The following is a 26,803-nucleotide window of genomic DNA, read 5'->3' on the forward strand; positions in this document are numbered from 1 at the left end:
CTTTAAAAATAAATTTCTTCTCCAGGACTCCTACAAGCATACAACCGGAAACCCTCTCCTCTCACACCAACCTAAGCGTGGGGGTGGAAAGATGAACGGCGCGCTACTCGTCGATCCAGACAATGTGGCGCGCCCTGACTTTTCTCAGATGGTGCCGTTCAAACCAAAGGTGTGTAGTACAGAGTAACTATTTACCCCTGCAAAATTTGTCTCTTCCCCCTCAGAAAAGTGTTTGCACCCGTTACTAGAATTATTATAAAAATAGTTTCAAAGTCTACAGATAAGTCTTACCTACAAATTCCTACAGATGGCAGTCTATAAAAAAGAAGCGGTTGTATTGTATACAATAAACTGAAATTGTGTTGTTTTTATCTTCAAGCTAACACATATCCAATATTCAAAATTTTCTATTTTTGGGGATGAGAAAGAGGAGTGGTGGGGCCGAGATGTAAAATAGAATATGAACGTTAAGAACATTTGTTCAGGTGAACTGGAGGCCTGGTGAGTTTATGGTTCCAGGAGGAGCATTTCCCCTTCCTCCTTCGGCAGCAGAGCTCTGTACAATCCTACCCCCGCCAACATCATTCAAAGGAAAATTAACATTCATTCTAATGTTTTCAATTCATTTTATTGAAATAATTATTCTCTAAGATTTTAAAAAGTGATTTAAACTTTGTTGTTCTGTTCCTGAATTTTTAAATTTTATGAATTTTTTTTTTACTTTTTGAATGCTGTATAACTGAATGAATATTCTGATTTAGGTCCCTATGTGAACGTTGATAAACTATGCGATATATTTGATAAAATCCGATTACCTGATTCCCCGGCCTCGGCAGGAACTGAACCAAACAGTATTAAACTATTTGATCTCGCTAAATCAGTGCAATGGATCGTCGGGGCCGACGATAGCCGTAAACGGAAATCAATCGGTCGTAAGGGGGACGATTCGGACGATGACTCAAATATATCAGCGCCGACGAACGATCTTTATCGGAAACGGCAACAGAAGAAGATAAAGTGAGGGGAGTGAATGATAAAATGTATTTATACCAGCCACTGTTCATCTAAGAACAAAAGATGTATCCTGTTTACTTTAAATACACTGCCATGCTCATTTATGTCGCAAAACTTCTAACAAATTGAACATACATAATACAATTAAGTACAGCTCAAGCTGTGGACCTGTGGACTTGTATTTTACAAACAAAATTCACACAGTTTTGTTTTGTTGTCACACTGAACAGTGCACATGTTGAATCAAACAATTAGAGCCCTGTATATCGTACTAGCCTTAATTGTTTGTTGTACAAACTAATAATTTACTGTATGTAATGTAGCAGGATTGATGTATTTATTGCTCTAAAATTTTTTCATCAAAGATATCAAAATTCCAGGCCTTTACGGAACTTCATTTTGTCACTTTAAACCAGGGGTGTATATTTGCTGAAAAAATACTCCCTCCCCCCACCTATGGAAATAATTGTTGTGTAAAAAGTATCAAAAAGGATGAAAAAACTTTTTTTTTGATGTTTAATTTTTCATTTTTCTCCAGATCCTGAAATTATACACTTCCTACGTTAAGCTCTACTCGATAAAAAAAAATCACCTAAAATGAAACAACACTAAAGCATTTACCTTCTCTCCCTTTTATCCTCATCGAAAAGTCAAAATTGATTATCCTTTAATCTAACCTATTTTGTAAGATATCAAGTTGTTCGAACCAATTGTTATTTTGTGCATTTGTATTTTCAGAGATTAGACGAATAGATAGATAGATGATATATAGTTAGATAGTTAGAAGGGAGCTAGGTGAACTCCGCTATGGGTATCTTGACGGATCCCAACAATAGACAGAGGACTGCCCTCGGGAATATTATTATTAAACATTACAACAAGATATCCTGGCTTTCATACTTTCTAGGTAAAATTCCATAATTCATGTCAGTACAACTTAATATAATGAGTTGGAGAGGTTGCTGAGCTACCTGCAGCCGATTCTAAGTGTATATAACCTATTCAAATCCTAGTGAATATTTAACTTTAAATCAGTGTTCTAGATTAGAACCAGCTTTAGGTAGTTCAGCGACCTAGCTAAAATTGGTTAAATTCGGTCCATCAAGCCTTTGTTTTTCGTGTCTTCTCTTTTTTATCTTGTTTTTACCCTTCTTATTTTTGTTTAACGTTTTTCCTACCAAACCTAAGTTTACTTGCTATTCATCCCTTTTATTATCATTTATTTTGTTAAATCTTGTAATCTGAAATTTTTCCCCTATAGATTACATTTTACTGTGGTACCTCATTTCTTTATATGTATAAAAATGTTCCCTACAATTCAAATATTGTGTTTTTTTTTTGACTTTATAAATTTCCGGTCAAAAATTTCTTGTCTGTGTGAGATAATAATGTTTTTTTTTATAACTATGAAATGTTAAGGTTTGATATTTCTATTTGTTCTCCCACACCCTCTCTACAATCATAAGACATACTTCTCTGAAAACGCTTTACTACCTGGTCTAGTCACTGGAGAGTTCAACGAGCAAAAAGCAGCGCAGAGGTCATTATTTTTTTTATAGTGGGAGAAAGGGCTTGTGTTTGATGGATGTTTATTTGGGTTAACGAGAGCTTTACCCTAATTTTAAAGGAATGATGGTTAATCATTTAATTATTATTTATCAATTAATTTATCTTTCATTTATCATACTATAAAATGGTTGATTGATTTTTCATGGTTTGAAGAATTTAGATAAATGATTGATTTGATTGATCAATCAATCGATTGAATTGTCTATGTTAAAGGTACTATGATGACTTGAAGGAAGAGAATGCTCGTTATCCCGGTGAAGCTCCATTTCCTTGGCTTGAAGCACAGTTCAAACAATTGGGGCTTGATGTTTACAGGAAAATATCAGCAATTTTCTAATTTAGTGTTTTTAATTTTTATGTATTCATCATACTTGGCCTGTTACTTAGCAATTCATGTTATTCAAGAAAGTTCTGGAAAATGTATAGTTTCTGTGTCTAAAAAGTCAAGTGCGATCACGCAAACTGATATTTGTTGACGATTGTTGACTATTTATTTAATCTGTTTATTTATTCTTCATTGTTGATATTTTCCAGACAAACATTTAGTTTGGATTATCCATTAGCAAACAGCTCTTTCACTGGTAGTAATGTCTACGCTATACTAAGAGCACCAAAGGTAACAAATATTAAAAACTAACAGAACATTAATTCTTAGCGATATATATTTTTGTTTAACAAGCTTCACCAAACAGTGGTGAACATTTCTTGAAAAATCATTTCCCACTCCCTTTGGAAAATATTTTTTTTCTCCCAGAAGTTAGGTAAAATTATTTAGGGTTTAATTTGGGGAAAAACTAATTTTTGCGTCAAAAATATGGAAAAAGATGAAAAGTTTGCCTTTTGATGTCCAATTTTTCATACACCCCTGTCACCGAGTTTGGGGTAAAAATGTGTGTTTGTATTTACCCCCACCTTAATATTAAAAGGAATTGAGTCTCTGTCATAAACTCTGTTTTAATAATCAATATATCTTTGCAACCCAATATTGTAGATCTTCGATATTTCAATCAGTAAATTATGTTAGATCTAAAAACCTATGTCAACGACAATCCTTTGCTATGATAATTTTATTGCTAGGCGGCCAGTACGGAGGCCCTTGTTCTATCTGCACCTCACAGACCCCCCAACTCCCCACATCAGGTTAATATTAACTATGCTATATTTTGTATTGTCTTGTTCTATCTGTACTGCACAGACCTTCCAACTCCCCACATCAGGTTGATATGAACTCTATTATATTGTGTATTGTCTTGTTCTATCTGTACGGCACAGACATCCCAACTCCCCACATTAGGTTAATATGAACTCTATTATATTGTGTATTGCCTTGTCCTATCTGTACTGCACAGACCTCCCAACTCCCCACATCAGGTTAATTCGAACTATATTATATTGTGTGTTGCCTTGTTCTATCTGTACTGCACAGACCTCCCAACTCCCCACATCAGGTTAATATGAACTCTATTATATTGTGTATTGTCTTGTTCTATCTGTACTGCATAGACCACCCAACTCCCCACATCAGGTTAATTCGAACTATATTATATTGTGTGTTGCCTTGTTCTATCTGTACTACACAGACCCTCCCCACATCAGGTTAATATGAACTCTATTATATTGTGTATTGTCTTGTTCTATCTGTACTGCATAGACCACCCAACTCCCCACATCAGGTTAATTCGAACTATATTATATTGTGTGTTGCCTTGTTCTATCTGTACTACACAGACCTCCCAACTCCCCACATAAGGTTAATATGAACTCTAATATATTATGTATTGTCTTGTTCTTTCTTTACCAACACAGCATTTTAATTTTTTCATAATAAATTTTAATTAAATTTTACAATATTTTACAATAATTTTAAATATTTATATGATATCATATGAAAATATTTTGAGATTTGAATATTTCTGGTTTTTTATTTTCTTCTTGGTACATCTTTCCATCATATTTTATTTTGAAAATAAAAAGAAAAGATATTCTTTTTCTCTGGAGGGGGGAGGGGACATCTTCCAAGCCCCCATCCCTAATATCAAGAGATTTCCCTTCCAATTTTTCCTGTTCAATTTTCTTTTTTCTTCTTGCTTTTTGTTTCTTGTTTCTACACTTTGAGGTCTTCTTTCAAAATAGCTCTTTTGACATTGAGTTGTGGAGCAGGTAGGAGAGAGATAAGGAGGTTTGTAGGAGGAAGGGTAAAGGGGATTGCTTCTTGTGTTTCTTCTATTATACTCATTCTGAGTTAAGGGGTATTATGGAAACCAATAACTGCACCACTAATGCAAAATGGGGAGTTGTAAGCCCTAAAACCACATTGAGAGAAATCTTCCACCACAGTCCAGTCCTCACAGCTGGTTGAGTAAAAAACTGGTATCGTTATGCATGGCTTGTATACCCATCAGGGATTAGACTCCTTTTTCAGTTGCACCAGGCTGAAGATGAAGTCTTGTTTTATTCTGTACCAACACTTCATACAAATTACAAACCACCGTGCTCAATGCTCATTGTAAAAAAAATAAACTAAGTATTGTGAAATGTCTTGATATATATTAGTAATCCAAAGATCGGATGTTTTCTGGGGATATTGTCAAACCAATGTGGGCACTTGTGAATTTGAGAGTCGATGCTAAATCCATCAATTAAAGTTGTCCCTTGACCATCAATGGATAACAAAGTTAAGAATAATTATTTATAATTAATTGTGTGGAACTGGAAGGTTAATAAGTTTGATTCTTTGTTGAATCTTTTGACTTGCTATTAATTTAAATTTGTCATGATTAGATAAAAGTAGTTTTTCAGAGTACTGATGGTGGAATTGCTGCTCTGTTAGCGGTTGCCAAGTTCTTCAGAACCCAGATCTACTGGGCCAAGGACATCATATTTCTCGTCACTGAGCATGAGTTTCTTGGAGTTCAGGTAAAAATTTCAGTGTAGGTTGACCAGTGACAAGTAGAAGCATTCTATTTGGTATGAATTTTAATTCAGTCCTGATAAAGATAAAAGATCTGACATTTAATGTAAGTTACCTTAATAAATGGAAACAAAGAAAAGAATCAAGGAGTGTAAAAGCTAAAACGCCTCATGGATGAATGATTTAGGAAAATATAAAATTTCTGCACTTTAAAGACCTAAAGTTTGAAGAATACCTCAATTCTGCACTTAACGTAGACTTGAATATATAAACCATAAAGTAGGGTATCAACTATGCCCAGAAGATATTATTATGAAAGCAAGGTGATGGAACTAGTAAGATATTGAATCGATAGAAGACATGAAAGTTCTTACTTTTGATATCTCTGTTAGGCTAGAAGACTACTTTAGAGTAGACATCTGAGCTGGCGATTACAATTTTTTAAGAAAATGCGACTCAGATCTAAGCTGTGGATGGGCCTTATTTACAGCTTGAGTTTTTGTATTTAAGTTGCATCTAATTTTCAACAGAATTGAGTTTCTATAAACCGGTTTAATATTGTATTTGGAGGATTTTCATGGTTTGAATTGGCGCATGCCGGGTTCTGATGAAAAAAAGACTAACATTGACACTTATTCTCCACTAACACCAACCAAGATTGGTATTATTTTCATAGGGGCTAACTTCTTAAGTCGAGTCTGATATCTTGAAGCTGTCAATCACGTGACATAAGTTGTCGTCAGAGTTGGGTCTTAGATTGTGTTTTAAAGCAGGGTTTAAGGAATTGCAACCCGAGCTGAAGCTTTTTAATCACGTCCTCTGTATGCGTGATGAAGTACAAGGCTACAAGTAAGGGTTTATACTTGTCTCACTTCGGACTTGTTGGCTTAGCTTGAATGCCTCTATGGATGGTGATTTGGGTTGGCAGTATAAAGGCGAGTATTTTGACTAATGCTACAATGAAATACAGTATTGTAAATACTGAAAATGATAACATTAAAAATAAAATTTGATGTTCTTAATTATAAATCAGAAATATAGACTGGAACCTTGGCTGGAAGGCTACCATGGAGTAGGGTTAAACCTTATCGAGAGACAAGATTATTTTACGAATAATATTTTATTAAGATAAGGACTTTTTTGCTGGCTTGTTGATTTTCACTAAAATTTCTTTCTGCCATGGAGTTATCAGTAAGATGTTTTACTTTTCTAACTTAATAATTATAGACTTGGCTAGAAGGTTACCATGGATTAGCTAGGTTATAGTGTGAGGTCAGTATGGCTAGTTTTATTTAATTTGCAGTGCAGAGGAATAGCGGTAATGCTACAATGTAGTAGTATATGGTGAAGATGTATTATAATGCTGTCTTACTTTCTGAAATTGAACTAACTTTAGGCTTGGCTGGAAGGCTACCATGGAGTAGGATATGGGGATGGGAGTATTAAAGCCGGTGAATTACCAGGCAGAGCAGGATCTATTCAGGCAGCAGTCAACTTGGAGATAGATTCACCTGACTTTACCCATATCAATGTCAAGGTATTACTAAATTAAGATGGACATATTCATATTTATTTGAAATAAGGGACTATATGACAAACTTGACATGACATGACATGACATGACATGAACAGGACAGGACAGTACAGGATACGACAGGACCAGCCATTTCAGGACATGATTAGACGTGACAGGACAGACAGTACATCTCAGGAGGTGACAGGACGTGAGAGGACATGAAATGACATATAATGTTTTACATCATGTTTGCTGATTTATCAACATTGAGGAATGAGGATGGACGCACATAGAGGATGTAATTGCACAGACGTGTAATTACATCCGTATATGTAGAAAGTAGTATATAGGATGTATTACAAATATTTTGAGAATATTTAATTTGTTTTAATTGTATCAGGTTGAAGGGTTGAATGGTCAGCTTCCTAATCTAGACCTAGTTAACCTAGTAAACCGTCTTACACTTAGGGAGGGACTCCATCAAATGTTTCAAGGTATTCATAAAAAGAGGGGATCTTAACAGTTTAGTCATCTAAATCTGATCTCCTACTCATATTTGTCACATCTAATCATCGCGCGGTCTATAATTATATGTGACAAATCTATCTATCTATCATCTATCTATCTATCTATCTATCATCTATCTATCTATCTATCTATCTATCTATCTATCTATCTATCTATCTATCTCTATCTATCTATCTAGGTGTTGAGGATCCTACTAAACCTGACACGTATAACGGGTATATGAGATCACTAAAGACTATGCTGAACATGATGAGTGCTCAGGCTACTGGAGTTCCTACAGGAAACCACGGTCTTTTTCACAGGTAGAATATTTTTATACAAATATATAAATATATTTTGTTCCAAANTGCCATCTTACAAAAAATCTATTTTATAACAGCGAAACTGATTTTTTGGCTTATAATGTATTTATACAAGTTTCGTTGAATGATAATTTGAAGTTGAAAGTTTGTCATTATGTAACAATTAACAAATAAAAAATCTTCCAGCTGAATAGATATTATTTATTGATAAACATCTCACAGTCAACTAATTATTGTTATTAATTATTATATTTTTATATTATATTTACACTAGAATACAAATTACAATTGTCCTCAAAGCCAGGACTAGATCATCTTTAGTCCTCGTGCATCTTGAGTTCTTCCAACATCTTTCTCTCGTCTTCATTCTTCATATTCTCTGTTTCCTCATTATTCTTCTTATCCTTTTCCTAGATAAGCTGTGATTAAAGGGACTGTTCAGGGGAATTTCAAGTGACCCTCCATGCATGGCAAGGCAATTCCCGATTTACATTGATAACCTTGAAACCTTAATCGGACCAATAATGTGGAAGATACTGTCGTTTTGCTGACTCGTTAAGTATTTAACTGTAATAGGTTTTCCATTGCTTCTTATTAGCAAGAAATGCACTTTCACTTTCGCAAAGAACACCCAAATGAAACTTACCATTAAAAAAAAATGGAATCTGTTTCGTATTTGATTAGAAAAACATGGATATCAAATTCATTCTGGATCAGACAAAGCTTTTAAGGGTACTTTTGTAAATCGGGCAGCGCCATGTTTGTCTGGAGGGTCACTTCAAATAAGGTTTACAGTCAAGGGCGTATACAGGAGGGGGGCATGGGGGGCAGTGCCTCCCCCTAGACTTGTAAAGGGGGGGGCGTAGCCCCCCCCTAGAATTCTGCAAGCCTTTCACACTTTTCAAATCTTAACTGAAGAGTGAAGAACACAAAAAAAATAAGTTTGCTTTTCATGATTATTATAAAAAATCAAAATTTTAAAATATATATAATTACAGTGCAGTGCTCATGCTGTAACCAAGTTAACCTAACTAACCATTTTAACCTAATTTTAACTTTTAAGTTCACAGAGTACACAGAGTTTAGTTGGGTTCAGAGAACACACAGTCTGCATACATTTGTACAGCTCACACACTTTACATTATATGCTAGTCTTGTGTAGTAGTGATGTGAGTCTGTTAAAAGTTGCCGTTGTGACTGGTATCTGTGAATTGCTGATTAATAATTATCATGAATCAAATACTGTTAATTATAAGCCTTGAGTTATCATTCATTCTTAGATTGCAGCAATTGTACTCCTACTTTTTTTCACAACAGAAACTTTTACAAGTCATAATTATTTTCTGGACCTTTGTACTTCTTTTCATCTCATAGAATTTAAGTTTAAGTTAAGTTTTTATTTTCAAAAATGTCTTTTACTATCTCTAGTTTAAATACTAAATATACCTATAAAAGTATAATAAAATGTCGATTTTTTAGAAACAATGCTTAGAAGGTAATTATTTGGACTGTATGTGTGCCTTTTAAGTATCTTATACTTATGCCTGATATCCAAGAAGCCAAGTGTTATGAGTTTACAGTTCGAATTTTGCCCCCCCCTAGGAGCTCCTAGGGGGGGGCAAAAAAAATTTTTGCGCTTCGCGCAAATCTTGCCCCCCCCTACATTTATTTCTGTATACGCCCTTGTTTACAGTCCCGTTAAATAGGGTTTAGTTTTTTATTTAACTTTGCACATATTGAACCACTTGGATTTAGAATTTGAAAGTTTTACTTATCATAAAGTAAAAACTGAATAATAGGGGAATGAATGTCAACTGAATAATAGTGAATATTAACTGAATAATAGTGGAATGAATGTCGTCTTTATTACCCTTTAACTCAAGAAATATGGTTAGGAATTTTTAAATTTGTAATTGTTGCATTGCAGCTCTTTAAATGTTTCAAATGTTTAAAAATAGTTCAATTTTAAATTTCAAATTGAAAAATCCAAAGCGACCATTCATAATTAAAGAAACTAAAAGGTGACAAGAATTCCAGTGTTTTCTCGTTCTCTTGCTGTTGTACGATACCTTGTACAGTAGAAACTCTACAGCTGATTTAGAGCTGTGTTCTAGCATTTTATTTATCAGCTTTAATTCTTCATCTTTCTTTGCAATATCCTCAGTTCTTGTCCAACTCAGGTCTTCCTCCAGTCTACAAAAAGAACAATTAAAGCAAAGGAATTGAGTCTTTGGTTCAAACTAAAATTTGTAATAATTTGAAATATCTGAAGTTTTAAGTACGACATTGGGGTGGAAAGATAAAGGGATTAGAAAATTAGACCTAGAGGCAAAGACTCAATTCCTTTTCAAACAGATTTTGTTAAAATAAAAATGAGAAGCTAGATTTTATTGCCTAATGTCGAGAGTGAAATTCGTTTTAGAACAGGATAGGCTTACGGCGAAAAATAAGCGCTTTTGATCGCTACTAATCTTACTTCTATTTGTTGCGTCTATAAGGAGTAAATTGTTAAACACGACTCATGCTGAAGAACGTAGCGTCCATACAAATTCAGAAAGTTGCAACACTCAAATCGGATCGTACAATAATCAATTTAATTCTAAACAATAGTCATCTATTATTTTTCGATCCATTCTTATATAGTTAATATTTCATAATATTCTCGATAATATGAAAATGTCGTCTTCATTATCAAAAATCCTCGAAACAGGAATAATAGAAACAATGAGAAGCTGTCAATTAAAAGCTTCTCTTTGTTTACTTGTTAACTTGTAAATTTTATTAGAAATCAAAACTTAAATAGAAAAGTCGTCTTCATTGTATTAATAGAAACGCCTACCACTGTAGCAAAATAGAAGAACGGATGATTCCATAAAAAATGTATAAATTGTATTTATAAATACCTGTATGAACCAACGAAAACTGGACAGTCATCTCCCCACTCCTAGAGGCATGAAAAGGATTGTTCATGGTTTTTATCTAATTTGGGGTGTTACAGGGGCTGTAAGCGTAATTTAAAGTAACTCAACATGCAAAGAGGGTAATGCCCGATTAACAACGGTACCCTTAAAAAATTTGTTCGTCAAGTACAGAGATATGTGTGTGTTAACTTATCGGAATTCCTAAGTGTGCGCTGTGTTAAGAATGTACATTTAGCGTATATATTTTACATTAATTTGCCTTACATGTATTATTATGACAGAAATGTTGGTTTTTCCCATTTTTTGTTGTTGAAAATTGAAGAAACTACATCTCGCATGAATGAAGTGTTAGGAAGGCCAAGACCGCATTTTTTTGAGAAAGAACAATTATGATAATATTTGTCTTTCGGTAATTTTAATACTTAATAGATCAAATTAAAAATTTGGCGTCAATGATGATTCAAACCTCATAATGTAAATAAAGTAGGTGTAAATTCCACACTTGTTTGAAAATATAATTTCGGTCTGGGCTGACCCTCGTCAGTGCTCGAGATTGTTTCTGTCATGAAGATTCTAAACTAACTGTTGGTCATAGTTTATAAATGAGTGCCACGTAGAATCCTTTTAGGATTGTTTGTAAGAATAGACCAGATTTTTAATCTCATGTGCTAATTGTTCCTCCGCATCTCTGTAAACACTACTTCTAAGAAGAACGTAATTTTCAATCTCAATGTTTAAAATCTCACCTCTGGAGAAATCATACTGATTATCTCCCTTTCTGGGAATCGTCGTTGCTTGTACACATAGTAGGTTCTCCCGGGGATCTTTTTAAAGATGCAGGTAGTCTGGTTCAGTAGGTTATCCAACCTGAAGAACAGGGATGCATATTTTCTTTTAAAAAAATCCCCCCCTTTGATAATATTTTTTTTCTCCTGATGTCGTGAATGTCTGCAAAGAGCTGATTTTTTTTAATGTTTTAATGGCTTTCCATGTCCATTTTTTCATTAACCAGTCATACAATTCGAAATAAAACAAAAGATTTAAATATTTATAACGTAAGATGGTTGACGTACATTACAGAACTTAAGACATCAGACTGTATTCATTCTAAACCAAAACTGGTATTGAAAGGAAAAACGCCAATAATTAATATATTAATATACGACTGATGTTGATACAGTTTTTTTTATTGTAGCATTTTAAGATTTAATGTGATACAATCTCTGTTAGCCATGCCATTTTTGGAAAGCTTTGTTTCTACCCTTTTCGTAAAATGTTTGAACATCCTCTTTAAAATCAAATATTTCTAACCTTGCATCCGCAAGAATCTTTAGAGCTTGGTCCTGCAGAAACTTGACCTAAACCAAAATCCTTCAATTATTTTACAGGGGTGTTTACTGTATGTGTTATTGAAAAATCCTCCCCCCCCCCCCAAAAAAAAAGTTATGCAATACGCATTTGACCTCTACCTAATGATCAAAAATTATTCCCTGTTATTTAAAGGGACTGTGTTTTTCAATCAAATAACTCTTTTCAAATGAAATATTGTTGAAAATTTTCCACCAACACAATTATTGAGATTGCTATTAAAAAATAAATGATTATAATATATTACATAAAAGTCTCAAATACACAAAGTCTAAAATACGGATTGTTAAGCGCCCTGAATATATGCTACCTGTGCTGCAATAAGAATAAGTTTGCTTGCTGCTGCTCCAATATTAAACTGGTCTCCCCCTTGGATCTTTTCTGCCAATTTTACTAAAAACAACACTTTATGGTTAATCTTGAATTAAGATCTCCCTCTTCTGTCGAGAAAGTGTACAATTTAAAAAAATATTTTAGAAATTTCTGGACCGAGCACCGCGTGTAGCTGATGAGCTATGGGGCCCAGCGCTTAAAACGTATTTCTTTTTATTCTTAAAGCTTTTTGCTGGTCATTTTGCTTATTGAATACCAGGGGGTCGTGAGTCATATTTTCAGAATTTTTTTTTAATTTTTGTGATGAGGAAATGATCATTTTCAATTAATTATCTAATATTACCTAAATCCATTTTGTTCCTCCTGCCGTTGTGAAATATTTGTTGGTTTTCCAGCAACTGATCTCTTAAATAAAATTTAAAATTAGTATTCATTGTTAGATCGTAATATCCTAATTCACCGTTCAGGGGTTGAATAGGGGAGGGGGGTCTAGGCCTCCTCACACTCTCAACTAGATATTAACTACGCCACAAAAATATTCTCCGCAACTTTATAATTTCTAAGAATTTATGAAACCCCGACTTCAGACAATTACGATTGGATAGCGTTAGCTTTGATATTTCAAAACATGTATTTATATATACAAAGATGACTTGTATATAGCGGTAGTAAATGTTTTACTGTAAGTGTACCCAATATTTTTATTTATTACCACCATAAAGCAATTGGAAAAAATCAAATATATGTAGGTATTTATATGTTATGACGTTCGATATCATTGTTAATGTTCTACATAATTTTTGTCAAGGTTTGGTATAGAATCCGTAACCCTTGAAGGTGTGTACACCAGGAAGAAAGGAAGAATGAAATCTGATTTTTATACACTTGGCAGGATCCTGGAGGGTACATACAGGTACATGAAGTTTATGCAGTTCAAAGTACATACAGTACTTAGAGTACATACAGTATATACAGTACATACAGTTCATACAGTTCATAAGTACATACAGTACATAAAGTACATACGTTACGTACAGTACGGACAGTGAGTACGTACAGTATATACAGAAACATTCCAGACGGATAGAGTACACAGTTTATACAGTACATACAGTAAATACAGTTTATACAGTACATACAATTTTTATAGTACATACAGCACATACAGTACCGCGGACTTACCAGACTGTGCATATGTTCTACTTGGATAGGCGAAGCAGGCCATAAGTGTCCCGGCACGCATTCCTACAGTTTCATGACTTTTTTTGACTGCCATCTTACGCCCACTTGCTGCATATACTACCCATTTAGGCCTTACGGGTTAAGCTTCGTCTATTTTTGAAATTTTTTAATCCGTATCCAAAAAATCCTTAAATATTTTTGAATACAGATGTCTGCTGATTAGTTGTGTACGTACTAGTACAAAGCAGAACCGGCTGTGGAAAATATCGCATATCATAGGTTTCAATTGATCTTTGCTACTCTCTTATCTCTGTACCGTACATATATTCTGTACATGAAAGTTAATCTAGTATATCCATTACATCCAGCTTATATAGTACATGTAGTATGTGCAGTTCATACAATACATACAGTATAATTCAATTTATTATTAATATTTTAAGGAGCTTAAACAACCTCTTGGAGAGATTCCATCAAAGTTTTTTCTTCTATATTCTCTGCAGTGGTAGTAGGTAGGATTAAAAATAATAGACCATTTACATGAGAAATTGTATTAATAAAAATATAAATCGATTGTTTAATTCCAAATTCAACGAATTCCAATTTTTATGTGTATAAAAATTGAATATAAAAATAAATATATAAATATAAATTTGAATGTGGATGTTAAATACTTTAAGGTACATATCTATTGGATTGTATATGCCCATGTTTGGATTACTGGCTGCTGGGTTTCTATTTACCACCTTGGGTCTCTGGTTTAAACTGCTGGCGGAACAGAACGACAATAAGGTAAGAACCATGCCTGGGGTAGGTTGTCAGTCTTCATCACTGCAAACTAGACATAGGGAGTAGTGGGGGGGGGGGGGGTTTGAATGCAATTCGACACTTTGCGTTTGGTCCTAACTCCTATTAATTGAGATAGAAGACTGAAGCCTCTAATTGTGGTCATGGAATCGGAATACCATAAAACCTATGCTTTGATGGTGAGCAAATGTTGGAGGTAACAACATCCAGGATCATCTGAGGTCAAAAAGGAGTGTCAGAATGGAATTGGAACTCCAAAAAACCTATGATTTGATACCTCACATGACATAGTTTTCATTGATTTAATATTTTGACCTTTTTTGGAGGTCATTATCGAAGGAAAGTCAAAATGGAGGTTGGATATATGTGTGCCTTTGTCGGATTAAATTATAATAATTGAATTAGATTGCAAGTGGTATTTTCCCTTTTTTAAGTTAATGGAGGTCAGTGACCTCCGATCTAAAACGTTCTTCGTGATCCATGTAGATTAACACACTTAGAGGCTGCATGCAAAATTTCAGCCTTCTATCTCAATTATTAGGACCATGCGCAACCTGTACAAAATTTGTTGTCGCAAAATGTCGAATTCCCCCCCTTCTATACGATATCGCTGGTAAGACTTAGTGACCGCGTAGCTCCCCTAGTTTTGATTTTACACACAAGGATTAGAAGATCAAACTCAATTGGGTACATATTTTAAATTCAAAACTTGTTGGTTCTTCTTAATAGCTCTTCAATTAGAGAAGGTATGATGGTAACATATCTGATTTTATCTGGTTAATAGCTCTTCAATTAGAGGAGTTATTATTTAAAATATTTAAGATTTTAATCTTGCTTTTTATTTTAATTATTTTCTATTTTATCTAGTCAACAAAGAAAAAATCTTAAACATTTGTACGAAAGTGACCATACATGAAAAGCTACAATAGTCGTCGTATATGTCAATACAATGAAGACGACTTTTCAAATATATTTTAACCTTTCTACCAATCTTTCCAACACCAGAGATACGTAAACATCCCAACATAGAGAACATGTTAATTTACAGCTTCTCTTATTTAACTTGTAAACTAATTTAAAAAATGCTTATTATGGATGAAAGCATTATTAATATCAATGAAAAGTCGTCTTCGTTTTTATTAATATAATCGCCGTCTGTATTATGATTGTCATGAGAATTAAATTACAACTTTAACTAAATATTTTAATTTCCAAAACTGCCAACATAATGTGGGTGGACCAAATATTGGAAAACTCTCAATTTCTATTTTTATTTCTTTGACCCAATCTTCTAGTGTTTAGTGGTTTGAGAAAGAGAAACTTAATCATGTTTATTTGTTGAGTTGATCATATTTTTTAAGAGTCCTGATAATTCTGAAGTTCCGGTTCCTTGGCTCCTTCCTCCAAACTTCTCCAAGGTTCTCCCAATATTCTTTTGCGCACACGCGCTTGGACTCTTTGCTTATTACCTGCCTAAATTTGGCGCGCTCTTCGGAGCAATGTTTGAGATTGGACCAGAAGAGTCGATTCCGATCAGGTAAAAACACAATTGATGTCTGATAAACAGATATTTTTTTATGATAATTAGATTTTTTTCATGTTAGGTACAACTTTTTGCAAAACAACTTAAATTTTATGCTTTCATTCTTTTTTTTATAAAACAAAAATGAACGTTGTATTAACAAGTATATATTAATGTGTGTATTTAATATTTGTATGTTTGTTACACTTTTGTGCGCCGTCAACAGTCAGATTTCAAATGTGCGTCCTCATAATTTATTTTGCAACATAGAAATTTGTACAATGTTGTCCTTTAATATGAGGAACATGTTTACTATTTTATCTCTATATTATAATACTAAAACTTAATTTATATTTTAAAATTATTTTTGTAGCTTGGGATCATTTTCTGTGCTGGTTCTTCTCCTTCCATTCTTGAGCCGACCTAAACTGTGTTTACCGGAAGGAACACAGGAAGTAACAAAATGTTTGCTCTGCCTGGAGCTAGCTGCACTAGCAGGTGGGTCACACATACTTATGGAGTGTATATTTTCTTGATAAATCATTGCCGTCTCTTTTCTAGGGTTTTATTCGCTGAATTCCGGGAAAAAAGAGGATTTTAGGGGAAACTTTTTTTGTGTATTAAAAGGATGGAAACGTTTGCTTTTTCTATTTCTATTAATTCTTCAGTATTGCTTTTATTGTACTAAACTTATACTTTGTAAGATATAAGGCCAAAACTAAAAATAAAAACGATTGGTCAAATCTTTTTGAAAAATATTTTGATAAACCGCTTTTTTAGGGTTATTATATTTTATAATTGTTAATTTATCGTTACCTAATTTATATTTGACCTGTCATGTCCTCACTATTTTTGGAGCCGGATCCAAAAAAGGAGCATAAGCTCTGATCTTAGCATATTAATATTATCTCTCTAGGTTGTACCTCCCTTGTAAATATATCTCTAGCAACCCTGGTTACTATCCTCTACCTACCTCTTACTCTACTCGCTTCAACTACAAAAGGTAAATTTGAAAAGTGAAATAATTTGTCAATTTTATTAAATTGGTCGCCAATAAGGAAAAAAGGTCAAATTTAGAATCTTCATTATTCAAGGAAGAATACAAAACTTTCTAAGTTAAAAAATTGTCAAATCTTGATTCCCAAAATTCAATTTGGTCGGTAAGTACTTTAAATATTGTATTTTATCAAGATCTATCTGATTATATTGTATTTAATCAAGATTTATCTGATTATATTGAATTTGATAAAGATTTATCTGATTATATTGTGTTTGATCAGGATTCATCTGATTATATTGTATTGGATCAAGATTTACATGTTGATATTGTATTTGATCAGGATTTATCTGATTATATTGTATTTGATCAAGACTTACATGTTGATATTGTATTTGATCAGGATTTATCTGATTATATTGTATTTGATCAAGACTTACATGTTGATATTGTATTTGATCAGGTTTTATCTGATTATATTGTATTTGATCAAGATTTATCTGATTATATTGTATTTGATCAGGATCTATCTGATTATATTGTATTTAATCAAGATTTATCTGATTATATTGAATTTGATCAAGATTTATCTGATTATATTGTGTTTGATCAGGATTCATCTGATTATATTGTATTTGATCAGGATCTATCTGATTATATTGTATTTGATCAAGACTTACATGTTGATATTGTATTTGATCAGGTTTTATCTGATTATATTGTATTTGATCAAGATTTATCTGATTATATTGTATTTGATCAGGATCTATCTGATTATATTGTATTTGATCAGGATTTATCTGATTATATAGTATTTAATCAGGATATATCTGATTATATTGTATTTAATCTGGATATATCTGATTATTTTGTATTTAATCAGGATATATCTGATTATATTGTAATCAGGATTTTTCTGATTATATTGTATTTGATCAGGATTTATCTGATTATATTGCATTTGATCAGGATTTATTTGATTATATTGTATTTGATCAAGATATATCTGATTATATTGTATTTGATCAGGATATATCTGATTAAATTGTATTAAATCAGGATATATCTGATTATATTTTATTANGTATATTGTATTTGATCAGGATTTATCTGGTATATTGTATTTGATCAGGATTTATCTGGTATATTGTATTTGATCAGGATTTATCTGGTATATTGTATTTGATCAGGATTTATCTGGTATATTGTATTTGATCAGGATTTATCTGGTATATTGTATTTGATCAGGATTTATCTGGTATATTGTATTTGATCAGGATTTATCTGGTATATTGTATTTGATCAGGATTTATCTGGTATATTGTATTTTATCAGGATTGAAGAAGCTGGTTCTGTTCCTGATTTGTTTAAGCCAGCATCCCCTGATCCTATCAGGGATTATATCCACGATAGATACTATCAGAACCTTTCCTGATGTAGGGGCGTATAAGCTAGTTATCAGGTGAGAGAAATATATAATTTTTATCTAACGCAGAAAATGGATACCGACTTGTCGACTTATCAAACTTATGGGAGTTTAAAGCTACTAACCAACCATGTATTGAAATTTTGTTTGACAAATTTTTGGTGGAGTAAGTTGTGTTATAGTAATTCCATCTACCTATTATGACCCCTTACTTGTACAAGAATGTCAATTAGAATCCACCCCTAGTAAACTACATTTTGCAATTTATAATTTTTCAACGTGTAAAACGATCACCCTAGTTAAATTGCTTGGACTTCTATATGCCTAGCTGCAGAGAACGGTCACGCTTTCGGCTAGAAAAGTAAATAACCCTGGAGCTCAACGTAACTAGCCTACAGAACATGATACTTTTACTATAGGACAAAACTCAAATTTTCTAATCTATATATAAATTTGGCTTGACTGTCTGTTTGGGTGTTTGGGTGTCTGTTTGTTTGTTTGTATCCAATAAACGTCAAAACGGCTGAACCGATCGGGCCCAAATTTTTTGTGCGACATCACGTGACAGGGAAGGTTTATGAATGATCAAAATTTCAAATATCTGTCTTCATCAAAATTTGATCTTCATTAAATTTTTGAAAATTTTGAAAATCCACGAAATTTTTTGTGAAAATCCGCGAATTATTTTTGTTTTGTTTTACGATGTACACATGTTCACAATTAATTTAGAAGATGGGCGCGAAGCGCCCTATAAGGCTAGTCTATATATAAATTTGGCTTGTCTGTCTTTTTGTTTGTTTGTTTGTTTGTTTGTTTGTTTGTTTGTATCCATTAAACGTCAAAACGGCTGAACCGATCGGGCCCAAATTTTTTGTGGGACATCATGTGACCACAGGGAAGGTTCATGAATGATCAAAATTTCAAATATTTGTCTCCATCAAAATTTGTGGCACCTCGCGTTATCCCAGGGAAGGTTTATGAATGATAAAAATTTAAAACAAATGTATCTTAAAAGTTTTTAATTTTGTAAAAAAATTAAATTCTTGAAAATCCGCTATTTAAACCGCAAAATTTTTTTCTTCTTTGATTTTAAATGTAAAAAAAGAACATGTTTACTATTTAAATAGGAGATGGGCGCGAAGCGCCCTAAAAGCCTAGAAAAAAGGGCGAAGGGCGCAAAGCACCTTGAATTTCTAGTTCCTATATATATTTACAACCTGATGCTTGAACCTTCAAACTTGGACTAATTGATCTATCAGAATTCACAGCTTAGAATATCAAAGGTCTACGACATCGGTTGGGAAGATTAAAGAATCAAGAGTTTATATCAAAAACTCATTTCCTTTGAAGCTTATCCCCATCTGCAAATATATTTTTATTAGACTTAAATTTATTTTCTTATTTCTAGATCCCTGGAGGCATGGCGTCGAAGTATCCTGTACAGTATTGTAGACAGCTGTATTTATGGAAATGTACTCTTTGACCTCGGTGCTGTATTCCTCCTCCCTTGTTGGATAATCATCTATCTATTAATCTGCGGAAGGGCGGAGGAGGAGAAAAAGAAGAAGGAATAAACTCCGCGTGTGATATTTATTGTAGCATTTAATATTTTCAAATTCATTTTAAAGTAATGTTGATTTTCTTTATTTATTATTTTGTACCTGGCTTTTGATGCATCTTGATGCATCAAGAAACTGCATCATTATATCTAAACCTTCTTTAATTACAAACCGTCACAAATCTTAATTATTATAGTGCTGTGATTACCTTCTGTTCTGTTATATTTGTTTCCGGATTAAAAAAACAAAAACAAAAAACAAAAAAAACATTCCTTGATGTATTTTCTTTGTCAATTTATTTAAATGACGAATTAATGACAATGTTCAGGGATTCATAATTTTATTGTCCTGTCAAAAATATTCTGCTTAACATCCATTTAAACTCATTAGGTCGAAAATGTTGCCCATTTTAAAATAGTTTTTTTTATTTTACAAGAAGTTATCACTGTGTTTATCCGATAAATTGCAGATTTATTTGATAAAAAAGAAACCCTGAAAAGCTAATGTTGTTTGTATCTTGTATTTCCTGTTTAAAGGGACTAAACTCGTAATTTTAAGTGACGCTCCATACAAAGATAGCAATGCACGATTTACAACGGTTTCTTAAAAGCTCTTTCTAATCAAGTATGAATTAGATATCCATGTTTTTGTTTCCTCAAACCGTAGTTTCTTTTACGGGTTCTCTGCGAAAGTAACTTGCGCATTTCTTTAAAAAGCAATGGAGAAATTATCAGAATAAATCACTTTTTGAGTCAGTTGAAAAAAACAACGGTATCTTATATATTTTTACCCGATAAAGTTGTCAAGTGTACTGTTGTGAATCGGGCATTGCCTTTTTTTCTCGAGTTAAATAATACCTTAATGAATTGTGTTTCAGGTAGCATGACTAGAGCCGCCAAAACCTTTTTGCCTGAGGAGGCGGAGCTGACCGTTAAGGAGGTAAGGAGGGGATGGGGATGGGCGGTGTTGAGGCGGGGGCGGCAATGTTAAGAAACTGAACAAATCACTCCAGCTTCTCCGTCAGAGGCCTGTCCGTATTGTAAGAGTGGATCCCCTTAATCCATGCTGAATTGTTGTATTAAGGTACCCCTTGGAACCCCCTAATATCCTTGCCGAGTTATTGTATTAAGGTACCCAGATGGGCAAAAGCTAGATTCATTTTACAGAAACTTTTATATTTTTAGACTTTTTAACGGTTTTATGGCAATCTGAGAATGGTCCAACGATTTAAAATTTTACTCTTTAGACGTTTGCTCTTATCAAACATGCAAATTTGTTATCCTAGGTGAAAATATAAGGCAAAAACAAACCAATAACGATCATTTTAAAACGGTCGTTTTTGTTTTATATTTTCTTCTAGAGTAAGAAATTTGCATGTTTGATGAAAGAAAACTTCTACAGAATAAAGTTTTGAAATGTTGGAACCTTCTCATATTGTCGTAAAACCTTTCAAAGTCTAAAAACATTAAAAGTTTCTGTGAAACGAATCTCGCTTTTGACCATCCATACCCGTGAAACCCAAAGGTTTCGTAATCCTTACTGAAGTATTGTATTTAGGTACCCCTTGGAAGCCCTAATTAGGCCCCTTAATCCTTGGTTAATCATTGTATTTAGGTATCCCTTGGAACTCCTTGTTGGTCCCCTGAATCCCTGTTGAATTATTGTATTTAGGTACCCCTTGGAACCCCTTATTTGAAGGCTGGGGCTTTTCATCTTGGAAAATACTGTGAAGTCCAAAACAATGAATTCATGCTTTGCAGGTAATTCTTATAAGAACCATTTTGTAAACATAACATATTTAACAAATTATATTGGGGATATGTTAAGTGGGGTAGGGCGTTCAATCCAAATCAAATTGAATTGTTTTTTTAAATGTAAATAAAAACAAGTTATTTACATGATCTGAGGCCACGATTTAAATAATTCAGGAGAAATAAGCCCCATTGAGACAAAAATAATGATGGGTTCTTGAGATATGTCAGAACTAATTAAATTTCGAATTAAATCAGATAAATTATTTTAAAAAAGCTCACTTTGAAAGTTATAGGTTGACTATGGGATTTAGACTCCAAACCAAACTGTTAAATCGCAGCCTCTGGAGTAGACCCTATGAATAAACGAAAAATTTGACTTGAATTTTAGAAATATTTTCCATAGAATTGAAACTGAAGACCCTCGAGCATGCATTAAAGAAGGAAAGGAAGTGACTTCATGTGCTCTAGATTTCTTCTCTAAAATTAAGGTAAAAAAAATTTATAAACGATGAAAAAAACGAAAAATGAAACTTAAAAAAGAAACTTAAGAGAAGAGAAGGGAGTTAAGCTGACTTTTTTCTTTTTATTGTCACATTGACAGAGGATTAACAACGTAATTTTAAGTGACCCCTAATTTACGGTGTCTTTCGCCCCTTATGTATCATTGAAAATCTGTGTTACTATGTTAACGTTGTTGTTTTTACTGTTTTTTTATATAGAAAATTCATAACTCTTAAAGGGGATGTTAGCGAAAACTATAAACGAATGCATAGAATTGAATTCGACATTTGTAGGTTGTAATATCTGAATGATAATCTGAGTGGAATAATGTAGCTCTGTGAATTTATATTGACGCCACGCTCTTGGAAATAAGACGTTTTATTTTCCCCTTATATACGCAACAGATAAATGTAAAATTAGTAGCAATCGTCATCGAATTCAATTTCATTTTTTGCGAGCACTCCCTGTATTATTTTTGTTATATATAATTGATTTGCTGTATTTATATTGTAGAATAGCTGTGCCGGGGAGTTAACTTCCTACGCCATGTGTCTAGAGAGAGGTTCAGCTGACATGCTTTTTACTAAATGTAGGAAAACACAGGTAATACCAACAAAACAATTGTAAAAAGTACAAACATCGAAGGTTCGATTTTGTTTGAATTTGTCTCAATGTATTTTTTTTGAAAAGCCAAGACAGTGCTTGGATTCTTGGATTAGAAAGCTCGTAAATATTACATTTAATTCGAAATCAGTTCTTAAATCTGTTAAACTTAAGATATTTTAAACGTTTTCCCTGAGAACAAGGATATTGCTTCCTTGGCGGATTTGGCGCATTTTACATTTTAATATTGCGCATTTTAGTCTGCATATGACGCCTGTGTGATGGACAATTTGAAGATTGAACGCCCACACTATGGTTACCATTGTCTACCTAAGATCCACCACACTGACCGACCTAAACCTATTGAGGAGGCCCCAGGATGGATGGCTGATGAAAAGGTAAAAAAATGACAAAAGTTACGTAGGAAAATCAAAGAAATAAAAGAAAGGAAAGAAAGTAAAAAGTATTATGTAGTTTGTTATAGAACAAGTTTTAAATATTAAATAAAGTTCAAAAAGTGAAAAGTAAAATGTAAAAAATAAAAAATAAAAAATAAAATTTTGGAAAAGGAAGACAAAAGAATCGCTTATGAAACAAGACAGGAAAGAAAGAAAAATAAATTATATAATAAAGAAAATGGAATATGGAAGATGAGAAAAGAAAGTAAAAAAGGAAGATAATAATAAATTAAAGAAAAATGCAAGATAAGAAAGGGAAGATAAGAGAAGAAAAGAGTAAAAAAGGCAAAGTAAAAGAAATAGGAAATGAAACCGAAATAAAAGAAGAGAAAGATTAAAAAACAGTTTAAAAGGAAAAGGAATTAGTTTGGAGATGTTGAGAAAGCCACGAGGAATTGAAGATACTTCATATTTAAAAACACCAATTTAACAATAAATAAATGAGGAATATAAAATAGCTATTTAGGATTGAAATTTGACGTCCATTTTGTTTTTAGGCTCAAAAGCTGAAGAGTCTTCCCGCAGATTTCCCCCGGGATTACGCATCCTGGGGAGGAGTTGGATTCCCTCAAAACCACGGCGGAGAAATATAAACTCTGTCGGATATTTACTCCAACCCCAGCGGAGTCCTTGCTTCGGGTCTAATGATTAACAGAAACCCCCGAGTTTATCAGGAATAAATTCTCAATTTTGTCTTGTTCCAGACAATGTCAGAGAATTAAAATGATAAACTTGTTTTTTCTCAAGGTGTAATCTGGAGACCTGAATTTCTCAGAAGATTTCTCTTTTCTCAGATAAATATGCTTTTAAATACACATTTTTTTAGCACCGGGTCTTTAAATTTTACGGTATTTGACAGTTTCAAGTCTCGGACTCTCTTACGTCCGTGATTTAAAGATTTGCTTTTTTAAAAGAAAATGTGTATTTCAGGGTTTCTAAGACAAGATTTGCTATCAGAGAATATTCTCGTTATATTGTAGTTTATTTAGTTACATAGTCATCTAAATCTTATAATTAAAGTTGATTAATTAAATGTTTAAACTATTTAATTAATTAATTTCAGAGAAGTATGTCAAACGAAACAGACACAGTAACTAAATTGGCCACAATTAGGTTAGTTCTATCCAATAAGCCAGGGGTGTATAATAATGTACATTTTCTGATAATCAATCAGAAGTTACGTATCTTTACTTCAGGGTTTTATTGGCTCAATTGGGGAAATAAATGATTTTTAGGAAAAAATAAATTAATTTATCAAGGATGAAAAAACTCTTGAATGTCCAATTTTTCATTCTCTCCCCAGATCTTAAGAAATCATTTACATCCCCCCCCCCCTCCTTACCTCCTTAAGGGGTGGGTTTTATTCTTTAAAAAATCTATCTATGTAAGAAGCAGTGTTGATCGGCAAACAAACCCTGTCAATGGGATATTTAAAAAAATTTTGTTTATTAAATGAATTTCATTACCTCATTATACCATTATTAAAACCAAGTTAAAACTTAAACTTTTCTACCTATGCACTTTTCGCTGCTTTATTTTTGCTGAGAACTTGGTACATGAGGAAATATTCTAGTATATGAAAAATTCAAGGCAACAACTCATATTATCAAATATTCAGCGAGTCGGTTTTACAATTTATTATTATTATTTACACAAACACGAATAGAAATAAGAAAATACTATACGAATCAATAAGCATGAATAAAGATTATCCAGAGTTAGGGAGATCTCCAGGGGAACCTATTATTCAGGGAGCTGGTCTTCAACTGTCATTTTTCCCCAAATTTCACTCCACCCAGCCTAGAGCTTAACCCTAGTTCCCCGGGAGCTGGCCGGCCATCCCACCAGCGCCCGGGCCTCTGGAATAACGGAACAATTGGCGTGGCTTGGGTTATCGGCGTGGCTTGGGTTATTTATAGGATTAACATACAAACACAAATAAATCCGTTAGGTCTGTACAAGGGATAGAAAAAGAACGGGGGGGGGGGGCAAAACCCCCTTTTTGATCGCAGGAAAGATCAACCCATCACTTTCCTGCTACAATATTTCTGTCTTTTTTATTTTTAAAATTTTTAACTTTCATTCTAGCAGCCATTCAGTCTCCCATTTTTTTAAAAAACGAACTCAACACAGCGCACACTTGAATTTGCAGTTGAAGCCTGAATACAAGCAGTTTTCGATAGGTTAACACGCATATCTTTGTGCTCTACGTATACACAAAGGCTTTAAGGGTACCGTTGTAAATCCTTTAGATTAGTTCAATGGTTACATCTTTTCAGGGGCGTAGTCGGGAATTTGTCCAGGGAGGGGGGGGCGTCATTTTTTTTCTTTTTAGTGGGGGCAGGGGGCTCAGCACCATTTGGGGACCAAAATACCCACCGGAAACCATAGAAAAATCTAGGGGGGAGGGCTGAGATCCCATAGCATCCCCCGAATACGCTTGTGCGTCTTTTATTTCAATTTTTTTTTTTGAAAATTATCACTTTTTCTACATTAGGGTCGTGAAATCTAAGAGTATAGTTTTGAAGAAAGCCAGAGTTCAGATTGAAAATGAACTTACAAGTTTAGAAGAAGAATCCGCTCTCATCAGAAATCTCAAGGTTAATATAAATCTGTACTTTCACTAACTTAGTAAATATTTTGTTAAAAATCCTCCCCTCCCCCCTTTCCTCAGATATGTTATCATATATTTATTCCCTAATCCACTATGCTTCAAATGTAAAAGGTTTTTATTGTTAAAACTGGGAAAATAGATATCTAGAAGAAATTATGTGCTAATACTTTTTTCAAAAATATAAAAAGTAAATAAATTTAGTATTTTAAAAAATAAGTATTTTAATAAATTTAGTATACTAGAAATTCAAGGCGCTTCGCGCCCTTCTTTCTAGCCTTAGAATTAGTTGTGAACATGTTCTCTTTGTGTACATCTTAAAACAAAACAAAAATAATTCGCGGATTTTCACAAAAAATTTCGCGGATTTTCAAAATTTTTAAAAATTTAATGACGATCGAATTTTGATGGAGACAAATATTTGAAATTTTGATTTTTCATAAACCTTCCCTGGGGTCCCTAGATGTCCCACAAAAAATTTGGGCCCGATCGGTTCAGCCGTTTTGACGTTTATTGGATACAAACAAACAAACAAACGAACAAACAGACAAACAGACAGACAGACAAGCCAAATTTATATATAGATTAATTAATTTAGTGTATTAAGTATATACTTTGGAAGCCCACAATTAACAGTTATTCTTCTCTAGAAAGAAAAAGGGGAGTTACTGGCTGAGAGAGAAAGAAAACTGGAAGAACTCCGACAAATAGAAGCGGATATTAATACAGTAGGTAGGTCTCATGGAAAAACTTATCTATGTTGAACAAGAGAATTCAGAGACTACTTTTGAGATTTTGTTCATTTTTGCTATTGTTCTTTACTATTGTAAACTTCTTTTGCGGTCTTTACTTCCAGCAGTGCGTAGATTAGAATCAATTTCATTCTTACGCAAATTTCTTATATTTTTAATTTGTCCTGCA

General features: G+C 33.3%; 4 protein-coding genes across 5 annotated transcripts in view; 3 read left to right on the top strand and 1 right to left on the bottom strand.

Annotated features, from left to right (window-relative positions):
* LOC111710168 (protein suppressor of forked) overlaps positions 1 to 1,753 on the top strand; it is a 29,307-nt gene extending 27,554 nt beyond the window's left edge. The window contains exons 20-22 of the mRNA XM_023484224.1: positions 26 to 169; positions 486 to 591; positions 762 to 1,753. Of these exons, the coding sequence (XP_023339992.1) occupies positions 26 to 169; positions 486 to 591; positions 762 to 1,021 (510 nt within the window). The 3' untranslated portion in view covers positions 1,022 to 1,753. The remainder of the gene's footprint in view (positions 1 to 25; positions 170 to 485; positions 592 to 761) is intronic.
* Positions 1,754 to 1,765: 12 nt separating this feature from the next.
* On the top strand, positions 1,766 to 20,832 carry LOC111710169 (glycosylphosphatidylinositol anchor attachment 1 protein). The gene is made up of 17 exons (XM_023484225.1): positions 1,766 to 1,921; positions 2,434 to 2,554; positions 2,797 to 2,898; positions 3,118 to 3,199; positions 3,661 to 3,723; positions 5,383 to 5,499; positions 6,891 to 7,031; positions 7,411 to 7,504; positions 7,717 to 7,840; positions 13,271 to 13,375; positions 14,088 to 14,156; positions 14,325 to 14,436; positions 15,813 to 15,988; positions 16,347 to 16,471; positions 16,890 to 16,976; positions 18,306 to 18,432; positions 19,805 to 20,832. The coding sequence occupies exons 1-17, from the start codon at positions 1,822 to 1,824 to the stop codon at positions 19,968 to 19,970; spliced, it is 1,911 nt and encodes a 636-aa protein (XP_023339993.1). The 5' UTR covers positions 1,766 to 1,821; the 3' UTR covers positions 19,971 to 20,832.
* LOC111710171 (uncharacterized protein C1orf50 homolog) lies at positions 8,036 to 14,163 on the bottom strand. 2 transcript variants are annotated; one of them, XM_023484228.1, is made up of 8 exons: positions 13,645 to 14,163; positions 12,806 to 12,867; positions 12,440 to 12,522; positions 12,073 to 12,119; positions 11,508 to 11,628; positions 10,744 to 10,784; positions 9,910 to 10,033; positions 8,036 to 8,250 (listed from the first exon to the last, which is right to left on the bottom strand). In XM_023484228.1, the coding sequence occupies exons 2-8, from the start codon at positions 12,813 to 12,815 to the stop codon at positions 8,158 to 8,160; spliced, it is 519 nt and encodes a 172-aa protein (XP_023339996.1). In that variant the 5' UTR covers positions 12,816 to 12,867; positions 13,645 to 14,163; the 3' UTR covers positions 8,036 to 8,157. The 2 variants fall into 2 exon arrangements, with proteins under 2 accessions (XP_023339996.1, XP_023339995.1); XM_023484227.1 differs by lacking the exon at positions 13,645 to 14,163 and having other exon boundaries at positions 12,806 to 13,264.
* Positions 20,717 to 25,871, top strand: LOC111710172 (NADH dehydrogenase [ubiquinone] 1 alpha subcomplex subunit 8). Its single transcript, XM_023484229.1, has 7 exons — positions 20,717 to 20,894; positions 21,627 to 21,715; positions 22,113 to 22,197; positions 22,724 to 22,813; positions 23,074 to 23,211; positions 23,769 to 24,384; positions 25,769 to 25,871. Exons 1-6 carry the CDS (start codon positions 20,817 to 20,819, stop codon positions 23,862 to 23,864), a joined length of 576 nt encoding a protein of 191 aa, XP_023339997.1. The 5' UTR covers positions 20,717 to 20,816; the 3' UTR covers positions 23,865 to 24,384; positions 25,769 to 25,871.
* Positions 25,872 to 26,803: the final 932 nt, after the last annotated feature.

Source organism: Eurytemora carolleeae, unplaced genomic scaffold, assembly GCF_000591075.1.
Source record: "Eurytemora carolleeae unplaced genomic scaffold, Eaff_2.0 scaffold1033, whole genome shotgun sequence".
Classification (NCBI taxonomy): Eukaryota; Metazoa; Arthropoda; class Copepoda; order Calanoida; family Temoridae; genus Eurytemora; species Eurytemora carolleeae.

Bases quoted from the DNA above. Each gene is read 5' to 3' on its own strand.
- LOC111710169 (XM_023484225.1), top strand. From the start codon at position 1,822: ATGGGTATCTTGACGGATCCCAACAATAGACAGAGGACTGCCCTCGGG. The intron at 3,200-3,660 runs GTAACAAATATT...TTTTATTGCTAG, and splicing joins CTATACTAAGAGCACCAAAG to GCGGCCAGTACGGAGGCCCT. The intron at 15,989-16,346 runs GTAAAAACACAA...TTATTTTTGTAG, and splicing joins GAAGAGTCGATTCCGATCAG to CTTGGGATCATTTTCTGTGC.
- LOC111710171 (XM_023484227.1), bottom strand. From the start codon at position 12,896: ATGAATACTAATTTTAAATTTTATTTAAGAGATCAGTTGCTGGAAAAC. The intron at 11,629-12,072 runs GTTAGAAATATT...CCTGTTCTTCAG, and splicing joins AAGATTCTTGCGGATGCAAG to GTTGGATAACCTACTGAACC. The intron at 8,251-9,909 runs GTATCGTACAAC...CAGCTTATCTAG, and splicing joins TAGAGTTTCTACTGTACAAG to GAAAAGGATAAGAAGAATAA.
- LOC111710172 (XM_023484229.1), top strand. From the start codon at position 20,817: ATGAATTGTGTTTCAGGTAGCATGACTAGAGCCGCCAAAACCTTTTTG. The intron at 20,895-21,626 runs GTAAGGAGGGGA...TATTGTATTTAG, and splicing joins CGGAGCTGACCGTTAAGGAG to GTACCCCTTGGAACCCCTTA. The intron at 21,716-22,112 runs GTAATTCTTATA...TATTTTCCATAG, and splicing joins AATGAATTCATGCTTTGCAG to AATTGAAACTGAAGACCCTC.